The 14,639-nt window shown below is 41.7% G+C and overlaps 2 protein-coding genes across 2 annotated transcripts in view; both read left to right on the plus strand.

Moving 5' to 3' along the window:
* Nucleotides 1-2,705, plus strand: part of LOC115164441 (V-type proton ATPase 116 kDa subunit a) — a 35,473-nt gene extending 32,768 nt beyond the window's left edge. Inside the window, exons 17-20 of the mRNA XM_029716904.1 lie at nt 164-280; nt 393-510; nt 715-886; nt 1,020-2,705. Of these exons, the coding sequence (XP_029572764.1) occupies nt 164-280; nt 393-510; nt 715-886; nt 1,020-1,122 (510 nt within the window). The 3' untranslated portion in view covers nt 1,123-2,705. The remainder of the gene's footprint in view (nt 1-163; nt 281-392; nt 511-714; nt 887-1,019) is intronic.
* Nucleotides 2,706-2,808: 103 nt separating this feature from the next.
* The window catches only part of dnah10 (dynein axonemal heavy chain 10), a 58,478-nt gene continuing 46,647 nt past the window's right edge, over nt 2,809-14,639 (plus strand). Inside the window, exons 1-5 of the mRNA XM_029716903.1 lie at nt 2,809-3,183; nt 13,652-13,756; nt 13,919-14,055; nt 14,273-14,381; nt 14,521-14,636. Of these exons, the coding sequence (XP_029572763.1) occupies nt 2,958-3,183; nt 13,652-13,756; nt 13,919-14,055; nt 14,273-14,381; nt 14,521-14,636 (693 nt within the window). The 5' untranslated portion in view covers nt 2,809-2,957. The remainder of the gene's footprint in view (nt 3,184-13,651; nt 13,757-13,918; nt 14,056-14,272; nt 14,382-14,520; nt 14,637-14,639) is intronic.

Below are 14,639 nucleotides of genomic sequence, written 5' to 3' on the forward strand. Positions count from 1 at the left end.
TTGAGTTTGTAGCTCTAGCTGAGCTACGAGTCATAAGCATGTGTGTGTAGTGTGTCCATATATGAGTCTGTGTTCTGGTTGTAACATAGTCTATGGTGGTGTGTGTGTGTAGTCTGTTTATAGGAGTTTTAACATGCAGAGTGTGTGTGGTGTGTGTCAACAGGGTTATGAGCGTGTGCGGCGGCACAGTGAGGAGGAGCTCTCCCTGATGAGGGCAAATGACATGGAGGAGGGCAGTGTCCCCAGTGACCTCTCCACCAGCAGAGAGCAGCAGAAAGAGGTTAGCTGATGACAACACAATCACCACCTCCCACTAGCCTCTCATTCAGGCATCAGTACACTACGGGTCCCGAAAGTAACAGGTCCTCCTGTCTGTGTGTTGTGTTTTACAGTTTGACTTTGGGGACATGTTCCTGCACCAGTCTATTCACACCATAGAGTACTGCCTGGGCTGCATCTCCAACACAGCCTCCTACCTGCGCCTCTGGGCTCTGAGTCTGGCACATGCCCGTGAGCATCACCAGACCACATCAAATTTTTATTATTTGTATTAATCTTTGAAGGATAAACATTTAAAGTGCATTTTATATTGACAGAGGATAATTATTTATGTATGTAATGTTCTCTGACTGGAGCAACCTTCTTCTTTTAAATTATTAAATAAAATGAATCAATCAGAGATGTGACGGTGTTTGTTTGTCCCTGCTCCCCCAGAGCTGTCGGAGGTGCTGTGGTCCATGGTGATGCGGTTGGGCCTGCGGATGGACACCAGCCTGGGCGTCATGTTTCTGGTGCCAGTGTTTGGGATATTCGCTGTGCTCACTGTGTCTATCCTCCTGGTTATGGAGGGACTGTCTGCCTTCCTCCATGCTCTCAGGCTGCACTGGTTAGTTACTCACTATACTTGCAGAATTGAGTGAAGGACAGGAAATATGTGTAAAAATTCAACACATCATGCCTTTATAATGCTTTTATTAATGCTCACTCTATATTCAGTGATCTCTGTTCTGTCTCCATAGGGTGGAGTTCCAAAATAAGTTCTACACTGGGACTGGAATCAAGTTTGTTCCCTTTGCCTTCTCCCTCCTGCCCTCCAGCTTTGAGCATGATGGCTTGCTGTGAATGGGACACACAATGCTTCTGCCCTCCCAGAGGCAAACTGCCACAATGTGCCAGCAGGATCCAGTGCTATTGAGCTAGCCTGGGTACTAGTCGGTTTGTGCCATCATGCCACTCCTACATGACAAGGAGTGGCATGATGGCACAAACAGATTGGTACCCGGGCTTCTATTGAGCCTCATCAACATACAGTCCAATTTCATAGTTGTTTTTTCTACTATTTGTTGCACTGACTGACTGCCTTACATAAGTACAACCAAATCTCAGCGTATCATGCTCTATTTTCAATTGAATGATATTCTGGGTTACCAAAACTGCAAGGAAAAGCCTCCTTCAGTCATGTTTGTAAATGAAAAGTAATTTTGGATGAATGTGGGAGAGATGTACATTTTATTTTATAGTGATAAAGTTTGAATGAGAAATTAACATTTGAATGACTACGACAGGCTTAAAAAAGTGGTGCATCACTCTTGAAAGTATGCATACCGTGTTGTGCTGAATGCTGACAAAATAGTTCTAACACATATTTCTTATGCCGCCATCGCTTTGTGGAAGACTACTCCTTAAACTGCCCATTCCATGGATGGAAATTAAAAGTATAGCTCAAGACATCCTTTAACAGAGATAGTTCTGCTGGTCAAGAGCCATTTAATGACACCAACAATCCCTGATTATTAATAAGGCAGGAAAAGCAGGCACTGGACCAGTGCAGAGATCAATTCTCTCCAAACGCTTTTTGCTATAGTCCCATCCTGTAGCACCATAGCAGGAGAATGTAGTTTATGCTGTTGGGTAAGTGTACCTTCAAGATGGAAAAATAATAAAGAGTTATAATTTTTTATTTAGATACTTTTTTTAAATATTGGTTTTATGTCCTAATGATGGTATTAAACCCTCTGAAGAGGAGCTAATTGTTTGAATTGTGATTACCATGTAACATGGAACTCTAACATTATGGGGAGCTTGCACCATGTTATCAAACAGTAATGTGCTGTATCTTAGTGATGCTTAAAGATGCCCCTAAAGCAGGATCCTATGGGAAATGCTGCTGTGAAGTTGAGACTAGGGGAGAATCTCAATTGCATACTCCTCGCATCCTCAAAACCCATTGGAGGAGAAGTTCAGAGGGGAAGGACCTCTGGCATTCTCATCCAATGGGTTTTGAGGAGGAGAGGAGAGTGGACTCCAGGAGTATGCAATTGAGAATATGTCTAGGTAATGTAAAAAAATAGGGGTTAGAAAATACTTTTCTATAACTATGATGACCACTAACTCTTAGATGTGAAGTCTGATTAGCAATGGCTCTAACTTCTAATCCTTGATTACACAATGTGTGTGGTTTGTTGAAGGGCTTGCTGTAAATGTCTTTACCTATTCTAATGTAGTCTATTTTAATCTTATTTATTTTAAAGAATAATGTAAACATTTGATTTCTTCGCATCATTAACTCCATACTTATGTTAGTGGTATGCATACATTCCTCTGTTTTGCCTTTGCTGAATTATTTTATATCAGATAATGGTGAACATGTTGTCAATGTAACAGGTGAATAAAGCTGACTGAATAAAGTTGAATTTGACTGAAAATGTTAATGTCATTGGCGTTACTTTTGCGCCAGACACCTGTGCCCAAGCGACGCGCGAGACTATCAGATGTTGCGACTGGAGGGCGACAAAGGGGGCGCATGGCTCACAAAAACAAAGTTGACCAGTTGCCATAGTGACATGAGGCTGTCAGTTGGTTGCAAGTAGCTAGCTACATCAACAAACGACACATTTTGAAGTTAGCTATCTAAAAGCTAACATTAGTACTTTGTTGTAACTTAATTGCGGGATAAAATGTCCCTCGACGACCCGCGGGTGGAGTGGATTCGAAACCGGGTATGTTCCTGTTTTTATTTGCCGGAGCCAGGTTGTTTCGAGGAATTGCTGAGCCGCGGAGATGGAGAAGAAGAGCAGAAAATAATCCGATTTCTGAATGAAGTCACCGAGGAAGAGTCGTCATCGACGCTGCTGTTTTTCAAAGGAGTCAACGAGGAAGAGATTGAAGTTGAAATTCCGATTGGTACGTGAGTGAGGAATAGCCACACGTTTGTTGCCAATGTCGCGTTCAAGACCACTTTAAACTTGGAACTGAAGAACTCGGAAATCGCGTTAAGTGCGACTTCAGTGGGTTCAAGACAACAACTGGGATTTCAAGTATAACTAATTTTAATACATTCTGAAATAAAATATCCAATCAGAAACTCTGACATCATCCTTTGCTGGGTTCAAAACAACTGGGAACTCGGAAATCTCTGATTTCCGTGCGTTCAAGACATAGAGAATGATAGAGGTTTCTAGTGGCCAAAAGGCTGTATTAGTATGGGCAGCACCATTGAGGTCTTCAACCATTTTAATGTAGTCAACTGGGTGGGACTTCCAACTTCATTGGCTTATCCCTCCTGGGGACCCTGTTGGAGTTATGTCCAACTGGATCATCAGGAGGGATCAGCCAGTCCTGAAGAAGAAAATTGACTACTTCAAAATAGATATTGCCTCAATGGTGCTGCCCATGCTGTCATAGACGCTATAATGGCACAGATACAAAGATAAGTCATCTATCTATCTATCTATCTATCTATCTATCTATATGGTTCAAGACAACTGGGAACTCTGAAAAAAACAAGCTCAGACTAGGTTTTATTTTTTGAACGGTCATCCAACTCGGAATTCCAAGTTTGAAAACTCAGACATCTTCGACTTTCCAACCTGTTGTCTTGAAAGCAGCATAATGACTCACTCATCATCACATTGTGGCTTTTTCTCAATTGGATTTGTTCAACTCCTGCATCCTCTCACGCTTTCTTTTGAAAAGGTCAAAGGTAATATAGGCGAGGTGGCGAGTAGAATGTGAATGTGGACAAAAATGCGCTGTACGAAACTCCTCCAGTCGCGCATCATCAGGCAAATTACATTTACTAGACCAAATCAATCGTTGCAAATAGATTGATATAAAATAATTGAACATCGAGTTGGGAATGGAATTTGAGAGGAATGCGATGATTGTTATAGGGCACCCCTCTCTGCAAGAGCCTTTCCAATGATAAACTTACAGCTGGAGCTGCAACCTGGTCTCAGAGCATTTTGTATTATTCTGTACGTAAATCCGAGACACACCATTTAGTAAGATATTTTTCCACCTTGTCGGATCAAGGATTCAAACCAGCGACCTTTTGACATCATAGCATCAGCTAATGGGGATCCTAATACAAAATATAATTCAGGAAGGCAGGCCTTCAGTAGGCAACTCCAAGAAGGCTTCCACCCAGGCCAGAGGTTCATGGGCCAGAGGTTCCTGGTCCAGAGTTTCCTGCTCCAGAGGTTCCTGGACCAGCACAGGGATGATGTCCACCTGGATGGTCAGTTTCCTGAACCAAACGTGGGAGCAGTTCCTGGGTGGGTCCTGAGCCAGTCTTACAGCTGGGGGCTGAATCAGTGCCTCTCTGGTTCTCACCTGGTTAGTCTTATTCATCCCACACTTCCAGTAAGGCCTGGTCTCTTGCTTAGCGACAGTGGCTGTTGGGACAGGTTCCTTGGCCACAGTGGGTGTTGGGACAGGTTCCTGGGCCACACTGGGTGTTGGGACTGGTTCCTGGGAGGGAGTTTGATATGTTTCCTGGGCGTCTCTGGTCCTCTGGTGGTGCGGTAGTTTATGTCGATGTGTGTCAAATACACTATATATACACAAAAGTATGTGGACACCGCTTCAAATTAGTGCGTTAGACTATTTTAGACACAAGGTGTATAAAATCGAGCAAAAAGCCATGAAATCTCCATAGACAAACATTGGCAGTAGAATGACAGCTCAGTGACTTTCAACATGGCACTGTCATAGGATGCCACCTTTCCAAAAAGTCAGTTCGTGAAATTTCTGCCCTGCCAGAGCTGCCCCGGTCAACTATAAGTGCTGTTATTATGAAGTGGAAACATCTAGGAGCAACAACAACTCAGCTGTGAAGACTGGCGAGTGCTGAAGCTTGTAGCGCGTAAAAATTGTATGTCCTCGGTTGCAACATTCACTACTGTCGTGACTATCATTCATTTGATTACTGTTATTTATCGAATCAACTATGTTTAATTGTTACCCGATTAAATTAATCATGTAACAATTAACTAATTGTGAATTTGGGGCATCCCGAATTAAACTCGAAGATATATATATATATATATATATATAAATTATTTATCGATAACAGTCACTTATTAATCATTACCTCATATCAGTCTCATTCTGAACGTCGCATAATCCTTGGTTCCGCAAGAACCCCAGCCTTTCTGAATATTTAGTACTACACAAATTGATATAATTTATTTACTAACTAACTAACTAAATAACACAGAATACACATACACACTTACATGAGATAAAAGTCCCTAGTGGACTGACAAGATATGACGGCTTGTTACACATATGGAGAGGGAGGGGTATGTAAAGAGAGGAGAGACAAAGGGAGATAACACTTGGATACATTTGGAACCTACGCTCAAAGGAATAGTAATACTTTGCACATGAACCACCGCTCATTCGGATAAGAAATGCAATGTATATATTTACTCGTAGATGTCTTTCTCTGTCGTATCTCTGTTGAAACCAATCGATCCGTCTATGGGGAGTGGCTCGATGTAAGGCTCTGGTTGTCCACCAGAGGTCAGAAAGTGCTTCTTATTTGTAGAGCTTCTCTGGTAGTGAAGTGTTTGTTAGGACAGATACTTCAGATTTACCAACGGTTGTCTGAGATGGGAGTCTCCTTACTTTCTCGGGTAGATAGTCAAGTTCTAGATCCCTTTACATGCACAGCTGCAGACTGTCAAATGTTCTGGTCTAGTCTTTATCTTCTTCACTCGTGTTGAGAGTTTCAGAGTTTTTAACCATTTCAACGTATAGCCACCGCTCCACGCTTTCTGGTCTAGTCTTTAACCATTCGTAACATCCGGCAAACACCGTCTATCTGCTGGGTCTCCTAGGTGAGGTTATCTTCTCATCTAGTGTTGAGGTTGAGAGCTTCAGCATTTCTAACCATTTCAACGTGTGGACCACGGTCTCACGTCTTTTGGTCTCACCATTTTCAGCCGTGTAGCCACTGCTCCACGCTGTCTGGTCTGATATGTTAATTCTTAGAGAGTCCTTTCTTTTAAGCACTCTGGTCGGAAAGGCAGTTTCATCACACTGACACGCTCTTCTGACCTCATTCGGGGCGTGGCTTAGTTAATGTGCAACAGACATGAAAAACCATTATCTCATTAGAAGACTAAAATCAAATTTCTATCTTTTCAAAAATACTCTCATACTTAATCATATATTTTATACAACATTTAGATGTAAACTTGACAGATAGATTGTATTTCCTTCCTAAGTTACAGTATTTAAATTATACAGTTTTTAATGGCATCACAAAATGAGAAGCAATATGACAGGATTATTCTTTAGATCCCCACGGACCATTCTTAACATTCCTATCTTGTAAATATTGCTCCCATTTTCACTTTCTGGACAAAAACATTTTGGCGGCAAAAGTCTCTCTCTACACAAAGCACATTTCTCTCCAATACTGCAGGAAAGACCCTTTTGCGGCATACAATTTATGACCGGGTGTTAACCTCTCTAGGGTATGTGGGACGAAATCGTCCCACCTACTCAACAGCCAGTGGAATCCCGTGGCGCGATATTCAAATACCTTAGAAATGCTATTACTTCAATTTCTCAAACATATTACTATTTTACACCATTTTAAAGACAAGACTCTCGTTAATCTAACCACACTGTCCGATTTCAAAAAGGCTTTACAACGAAAGCAAAACATTAGATTATGTCAGCAGAGTACCCAGCCAGAAATAATCAGACACCCATTTTTCAAGCTAGCATATAATGTCACATAAACCCAAACCACAGCTAAATGCAGCACTAACCTTTGATGATCTTCATCAGATGACACTCCTAGTACATTATGTTATACAATACATGCATGTTTTGTTCAATCAAGTTCATATTTATATCAAAAACCAGCTTTTTACATTAACATGTGACGTTCAGAACTAGCATACCCACCGCAAACTTCCGGTGAATTTACTAAATTACTCACGATAAACGTTCACAAAAAAACATAACAATTATTTTAAGAATTATAGATACAGAACTCCTTTATGCAATCGCTATGTCCGATTTTAAAATAGCTTTTCGGCAAAAGCACATTTTGCAATATTCTGAGTAGATAGCTCGCCATTACGGGCTAGCTATTTTGACACCCACCAAACTCAGATTTACTATAAGAAAAATTGGATTACCTTTGCTGTTCTTCGTCAGAATGCACTCCCAGGACTTCTACTTCAATAACAAATGTTGGTTTGGTTCAAAATAATCCATAGTTATGTTCAAATATCCTCTGTTTTGTTCGTGCGTTCAAGACACTATCCGAATGGTAAAGAAGGGTGACGAGCACGACGCATTTCGTGACTAAAAAATTCTAAATATTCCATTACCGTACTTTGAAGCATGTCAACCACTGTTTAAAATACATTTTTATGCCAAAGCGATAATATTCCGACCGGGAAATCGTTTTTTTAGTACAGAGAGAGAGAAAGTAAAAGCATGGGATCCCCTCGTGCACGAGCCTCAGTCTGATGGCCCTCTGATCGACCACCATCCAAACGCGCTAAAGTTTTTCAGCCAGCGGCTGGAATTACATCATTCAGCTTTTTCCCGGGTTCTGAGAGCCGTAGGAAGTGGGAGCCGTAGGAAGTGTCACGTTACAGCAAAGATCCTACATTTTCTTTAAACAGAGCCAAGAAGCTCAAGGAATGGTCAGAGAGGGTACTTCCTGTTTGGAATCTTCTCAGGTTTTTGCCTGCCATATGAGTTCTGTTATACTCACAGACACCATTCAAACAGTTTTAGAAACTTTAGGGTGTTTTCTATCCAAAGCCAATAATTGTATGCATATTCTAGTTTCTGGGCAGGAGTAATAATCAGATAAAATCGGGTATGTTTTTTATCCGGCCGTGAAAATACTGCCCCCTAGCCATAACAGGTTAAGGTGTCAAAACCGGCCCAACTCTCTCCTCTCCTGTGGGAGAGAGGGGGGTCTGGCTATCTGTCAGCCATTTGCCAAGCTGATCTGGCACCTTTGATCCTCACCCAGGAGAGAGTCATGACACTACCGAGTTCCAAATTGCATCCGGAAGCAACGTCAGCACAAGAACTGTTAGTCAGCGCTTCATGAAATGGGTTTCCATGGCCGAGTAGCTGCACACAAGCCTAAGATCACCATGCGCAATGCCACGCGTCTGCTGGAGTGGTGTAAACCTCACCGCCATTGGACTCAGGAGCAGTTGAAACGCGTTCTCAGGAGTGATGAATTACGCTTCACCATCTGACAGTCCAACGGACGAATCTGGGTTTGGTGGATGCTACCTGCCTGAATACATAGTGCCAACTGTAAAGTTTGGTGGAGGAGGAATAATGGTCTGGGGCTGTTTTTCATGATTTGGGCTAGGCCCCTTAGTCCCAGTGAACTGAAATCTTAATGCTACATCATACAATGACATTCTAGACGATTCTGTGCTTCCAACTTTGTGGCACTAGTTTGGGAAAGACCCTTTCCTGTTTCTGCATGACAATTCCCCCGTGCACATAGCGAGGTCCATACAGAAATGGTTTGTCGAGATTGGTGTGGAAGAACTTGACTGGCCTGCACAGAGCCCTGGCCTCAACCTCATCGAACACCTTTGGGATGAATTGGAATGCAGACTGTGAGCCAGGCCTAATCGTCTAACGTCAGTGCCCGACCTCATTAATGCTCTTGTGGCTGAATGGAAGCAAGTCCCACAGCAATGTTCCAACATCTAGTGGAAAGCCTTCCCAGAAGGGTGGAGGCTGTTATAGCAGCGAATGGGGGAACAACCCCATATTAATGCCCATGATTTTGTAATGAGATGTTTGACGAGCAGGTGTCCACATACTTTTGGCCATGTAGTGTATGTAAGTTGAAAACATTGTATGGATAGGAATCCCGCTAGCGGGACTACTTCCGGTAAAACTGGAGTGCGTGCAATTCAAATAAATAATCATAAATATTATGGATTTTAAACATTTATGTGCATATAAGTGTCTTATATCAGCTGAAAGCTTAAATTATTGTTAATCTAACTGCACTGTCCGATTTACAGTAGCTTTTACAGCGAAAACATTCCATGCGATTGTTTGAGGACGGCGCCCCACATCAAAATATTTTTTCCACCGGCACAGGTTTCATACATTCACAAATAACGATTAAATATTAACTTAAATATTAACTGAAAATCTTCCTCTGATTTGTCATCCAAAGGGTCCCAGCTATAACATGTAATGTCGTTTTGTTAGATAAATTCCTTCTTTATATCCCAAAAAGTCCATTTAGCTGGCACCATCGATTTGAGTAATCCACTCTTTCAACATGCAGAGAAAGGAATCCAAAAATCTTCCCCTAAACTTTGTTTCAACAAGTCAAAATATGTTTCTATTTACTCCTCAGATACCCTAAAATGTAATCGAACTATCATATTTCTTACGGAAAGAAGTATGTTCAATAGGAAACCGATTTTAGCAGGTGTGTTGTGTCTTCATTGTGTCGCAAACACAAATTTCCCTAGACTGTGTCCTTCTGCTAAAACTGATATTTCTTATTCGTTTTTGAAATTACAAGCCTGAAACCTTGAACATAGACTGCTGACATCCTGTTGAAGCCATAGGAATTGCATCCAGGGAGCTCAAAAAAAAAAGTTGGTTGGTTTTTCTTTGGTTTTCTCCTTCCATATCTATTGTGTTATATTCTCCTGCATTATTTTAACATTTCTCCAAACTTCAAAGTGTTTTCTTTCGAATGGTACCAGTTATATGCATATCCTGGCTTCAGGGCCTGAGCTACAGGCAGTTTACTTTGGGCACGTCATTCAGACAGGAAGTGGAGAAAATAGGGGCCTAGCCCTAAGAAGTTTTAAAAGCACTGTTTGTGTGTGTGTGTAACCAGTTGAACAGCATTTTTTAGTTAAGATGCCCAAATACTAATTTATAGTTGAATGAACATATGAGACAAGTTGATCAAACACTTCATTTTAAGTTGACTGAATTTTTGCTTAAGTTTGGGCCAACAATGTTTTGGGGTTCAGGCAACACTAAGCCTGAAAAGTTGCGTAAACTAAAAAAGGGCTGTGGAAATGACTTAATAATAATAATAAAATAGAAACAACTACTTGTTTTTTTTACAGTGTGTGTGCAGTGCTCACCCAGCAAATACTTTTGTATGACACTTTGTAGGGTACTGTATGAAACTTTTATGCAACTGATGTATGCGTGCATTCGTGCATGTAAACAAAAGATGGCCTCAACCTCTACACCATTATGAGTAGGTTAGTTCTGTGGCTGTATTCACAAGCGTCTCAGAATTGGAGTGCTGATCTGTTGGGTTGTCGTCCTGTTGCATCACCTAACTTCTGTTGAGCTTCAATTGGCGGACAGATAGCCTTAAATTCTCCTGCAAAATGTCTTGATAAACTTGGGAATTCATTTTTCCGTTGATGATAGCAAGCTGTCCAGGCCCTGAGGCAGCAAATCAGCCCCAAATCATGATGCTCCCTCCACCATACTTTACAGTTGGGATGAGGTTTTGATGTTGGTGTGCTGTGCCTTTTTTTCTCCAAACATAGTGTTGTGTGTTCCTTGCAAACAACTGAATTTTAGTTTAATCTGTCCACAGAATATTTTGCCAGAAGCGCTGTGGAACATCCAGGTGCTCTTTTGCGAACTTCAGACATGCAGCAAGGTTTTTTTTGGACAGCAGTGGCTTCTTCTGTGGTGTCCTCCCATGAACACCATTCTTGTTTAGTGTTTTACGTATTGTAGACTCGTCGACAGAGATGTTAGCATCTTCCAGAGATTTCTGTAAGTCTATAGCTGACACTCTAGGATTCTTCTTAACCTCATTGAGCATTCTGCGCTTGCAGTCATCTTTGCAGGACAGCCACTCCTAGGGAGAGTAGCAACAGTGCTGAAATTTTCAAATGTATTTTTAGAGATACTTTTGTAACCCTTTCCAGCTTTATGCAAGGCAACAATTCTTAATCTGAGTTCTCTTTTATTCGAGGCATGGTTCACATCAGGTAATGCTTCTGTGAATAACAAACTAAAATTTTGTGAGTTTTTTTATGGGTCAGGGCAGCTCTAACCAAAATCTCCAATCTCGTCTCATTGATTCGACTCCAAGTTAGTTGACTCCTGACTCCAATTAGCTTTTGGAAAAGTCATTAGCCTAGGGGTTCACATACTTTTTCCATTTAAATGATGTATTCAATATAGACAAGAAAAATGCAATAATGTGTGTGTTATTAGTTTAAGCACACTGAGTTTGTCTATTGTTGTGACTTAGATGAAGATCAGATCAAATTTTATGTAAAATTTATGCAGAACTCCAGGTAATTCCAAATGGTTCACATACTTTTTCTTGCCACTGTATGTCTGTTTGAAGTGTATGCAAATAGATTATACAAGTGGTTCGGCATTTTTAATACATGCAAGCTTCTTAAAAAGACTAGAAGAGAAGTAGTATATTTCTCCTCAACAGTGAAAACTATCATGTGTGTTGTTGATGTTAGTTCTGTGTGTGCAGTTAAGGGCAAGGTGGGCTGCTTTGTTTTGAGCCAGCTGCAGCTTTGCTAGGTCTTTCTTTGCTGCACCTGACCATATAACCAGACAGTAATCAAGATGGGACAAGATCAAAGCCTGAACAACTAGTACAGTTGATCTTTGTGTCATAAACGCAGAATAGCTTTTTATAACAGACATACCTCTCCCCATCTTCACAACAACTTTGCCAATATGACTTGACCGTGATAACTGACCATCCAGTGTTACTCCTAGGAGTTCAGCTTCTGTTTTTATGCACAAATCCAGTTGAAGTTTAGGTCTAAGAGAATGCTTTGAACCAAATACAATGCTTTTGGTTTTAGATGTATTTAAGTCCAGTTTATTGTTAATTACCCTTCTGACACTGACTGTAACACCTTGCTAAGAGTCTCAGTGCGCTCACCGGCTGTAGGTGCTGATGTGTAGTGTGCAATCATCAGCATACATAGTCATTTTAGCTTCTTGTAAGACAAGTGGCAAATCATTTGTAAAAATACAGAAGCGTAACGGCCCAAGGCAACTGTCCTGAGGGATACCAAACTGTACATATCTGATGTTAGAGAAGCTTCCATTGAATATTACTCTCTGAGTTCTATTGGATAAGTAACTCTCCAACCATGTGATAGCAGGTGATGTAAAGCCATAACAAGTTCGTTTTTTCAAAAACAAATTATGATCAAGAACATCAGAGGCTGCACTGAAATCTAACAATACAGCTCCAACTACCATCTTATTATCCATTTATTTTAGCCAATCATTTGAGTCAGTGCAGTACAAATCGAGTGCCCTTCCCTATATGCATGCTGAAAGTCAGTAGTTAACTTGTTCTTAAAAAAGAGCATTGTATTTGTTCAAACACAATTCTCTCCGTCAGTTTACTAAGAACAGGCAGCAAACTGATTGGGCGGCTGTTAGATCCAGCAAAGGGTGCTTAACTATATTTAGGTAGTGCAATTACTTTAGCTTCCTTCCACGCCTGTGGACGCACACACTCCTTTAGGCTTTGGTTAAAGACATGGCAAATACGGTGTGGCAGATTTCAAGTCTTTGGTAGGATACACTCTTCTGTTCGCCTACTAACTAATTGACATCTCCTCTGCCACTTATCGGTTTCCGGGTCACGGAGGAGAGAGGGTAGAAGATGGACTTTAAAAAATATATATATATTTTTTTATTATATTATTTTACCCCCTTTTTCTCCCCAATTTCGTGGTATCCAATTGGTAGTAGTTACTGTCTTATCTCATCGCTGCAACTCCCGTACGGACTCGGGAGAGGCGATGGTCCATGCGAGAGCCATGCGTCCTCCGAAACACAACCCAACCTAGCCGCACTGCTTCTTGATACAACGCACATCCAACCCAGAAGCCAGCCGCACCAATGTGTTGGAGGAAACACCATACACCCAGTGACCTGGTCAGCGTGCACTGCGCCCGGCCTGCCACAGGAGTCGCTAGTGCGCGATAAGACAAGGATATCCCTGCCGGCCAAACCCTCCCTAACCCGGACGACGCTGGGCCAATTGTGCGCCGCCCCATGGGCCTCCCGGTCGCAGCCGACTGCGGCAGAGCCTGGGCTCCAACCCAGAATCTCTGAGAAGATGGACTTTTGCCCAAATGAGAAAAGGCCTGTGATACTTCTGCTAGCAAAGCAGACCCAGGCAGCCTAGCTAGCTACGTTAGCTACGTTTGCTAACCAACAACAGAGGTTTCTGATTTAAACCTAGCTACATGACTAAGAGTGACTGTGACAGCAAACAATGTTTTCAGTTGTTCAGCTAGTAATTACTATTATGTGTAACATTAAAATACTTTCTACCTCTGTTTTCTGAATGAAGAACCCTCGGAACTACCTGAGAATGAGGATGAAGGCAGCCTGGCAGAGTCATCCAAACCCTCCTGTGACACACCTGCTTCTGAGAGAGACAAGTCCCCTGGAGATAGTCAGTACTACTAGTGTAGTATCTGCTTAGATACAATGTGACTGGTTGTGGTGTAGTGGTACACATAATACATACAGTAGACCTATCCTATGTCCTCCTATTATTGGATACAAACTTTTACTGCCATTGCATATGTTGACACTTGTTTCTGTATGGCCACAGAAAAGAAAAAGGGGAGAGATTCAGAGGCCTCACGTATGTCAGAAGCCCCAAAGACAGAGTCTACACACCCTGCAGATGACTCCCAGGCCCACGAAACTGAGGGCACCTCTGACTCAGAAGATGAGCCTCCCCTCACTGTAAGATTTACCCTCTGTGTGGGACTACAGCCTCCCTTTCAAACATGATTCAAGGTGTTATAATATAAATAGCACTTAATAGTAGTCCATTGTTTTTGAGGGCCAGGCTATAACAATAATCTGGAATCTGGTCAAATAATATGATCTGTGTATTGGACATGAAGTGAAGGTCATATTAGTTGATTGAAATCTGTCTGATTTTGTGTTCTTGTCACAGAGGATTGAGATTCGAGTCGTGTACCACATGGAGCTTCATGTAGCAGTAAATCATGTCCCAGAGAGGTTCATGAAATCCAACATCCTCTACTTTCTCAGGAACACTAAAGGTGGGTGAGAGAAGGGAGCCAAAAGAAGACCGGTCTACTCATGGTGTTATTATTCGTGTGTCCCTAATTTGTCACAGAGAAAGCATTCAAGACAACCCTTTTTAATGTTTCATTTGTATATTTTTTCTTCTGTTTTTAGAAACCATCATTGAGCCCATTGACGTGAACGAGGCCAACAATCTGATGCCCAAACTGTTGGAGATTGGCATGCTGAATGGACACTCCCTACTGATGCTGAAGGACATGCTCAACCATGTG

The sequence above is a fragment of the Salmo trutta genome, chromosome 27 (genome assembly GCF_901001165.1).
Source record: "Salmo trutta chromosome 27, fSalTru1.1, whole genome shotgun sequence".
Taxonomy (NCBI): Eukaryota; Metazoa; Chordata; class Actinopteri; order Salmoniformes; family Salmonidae; genus Salmo; species Salmo trutta.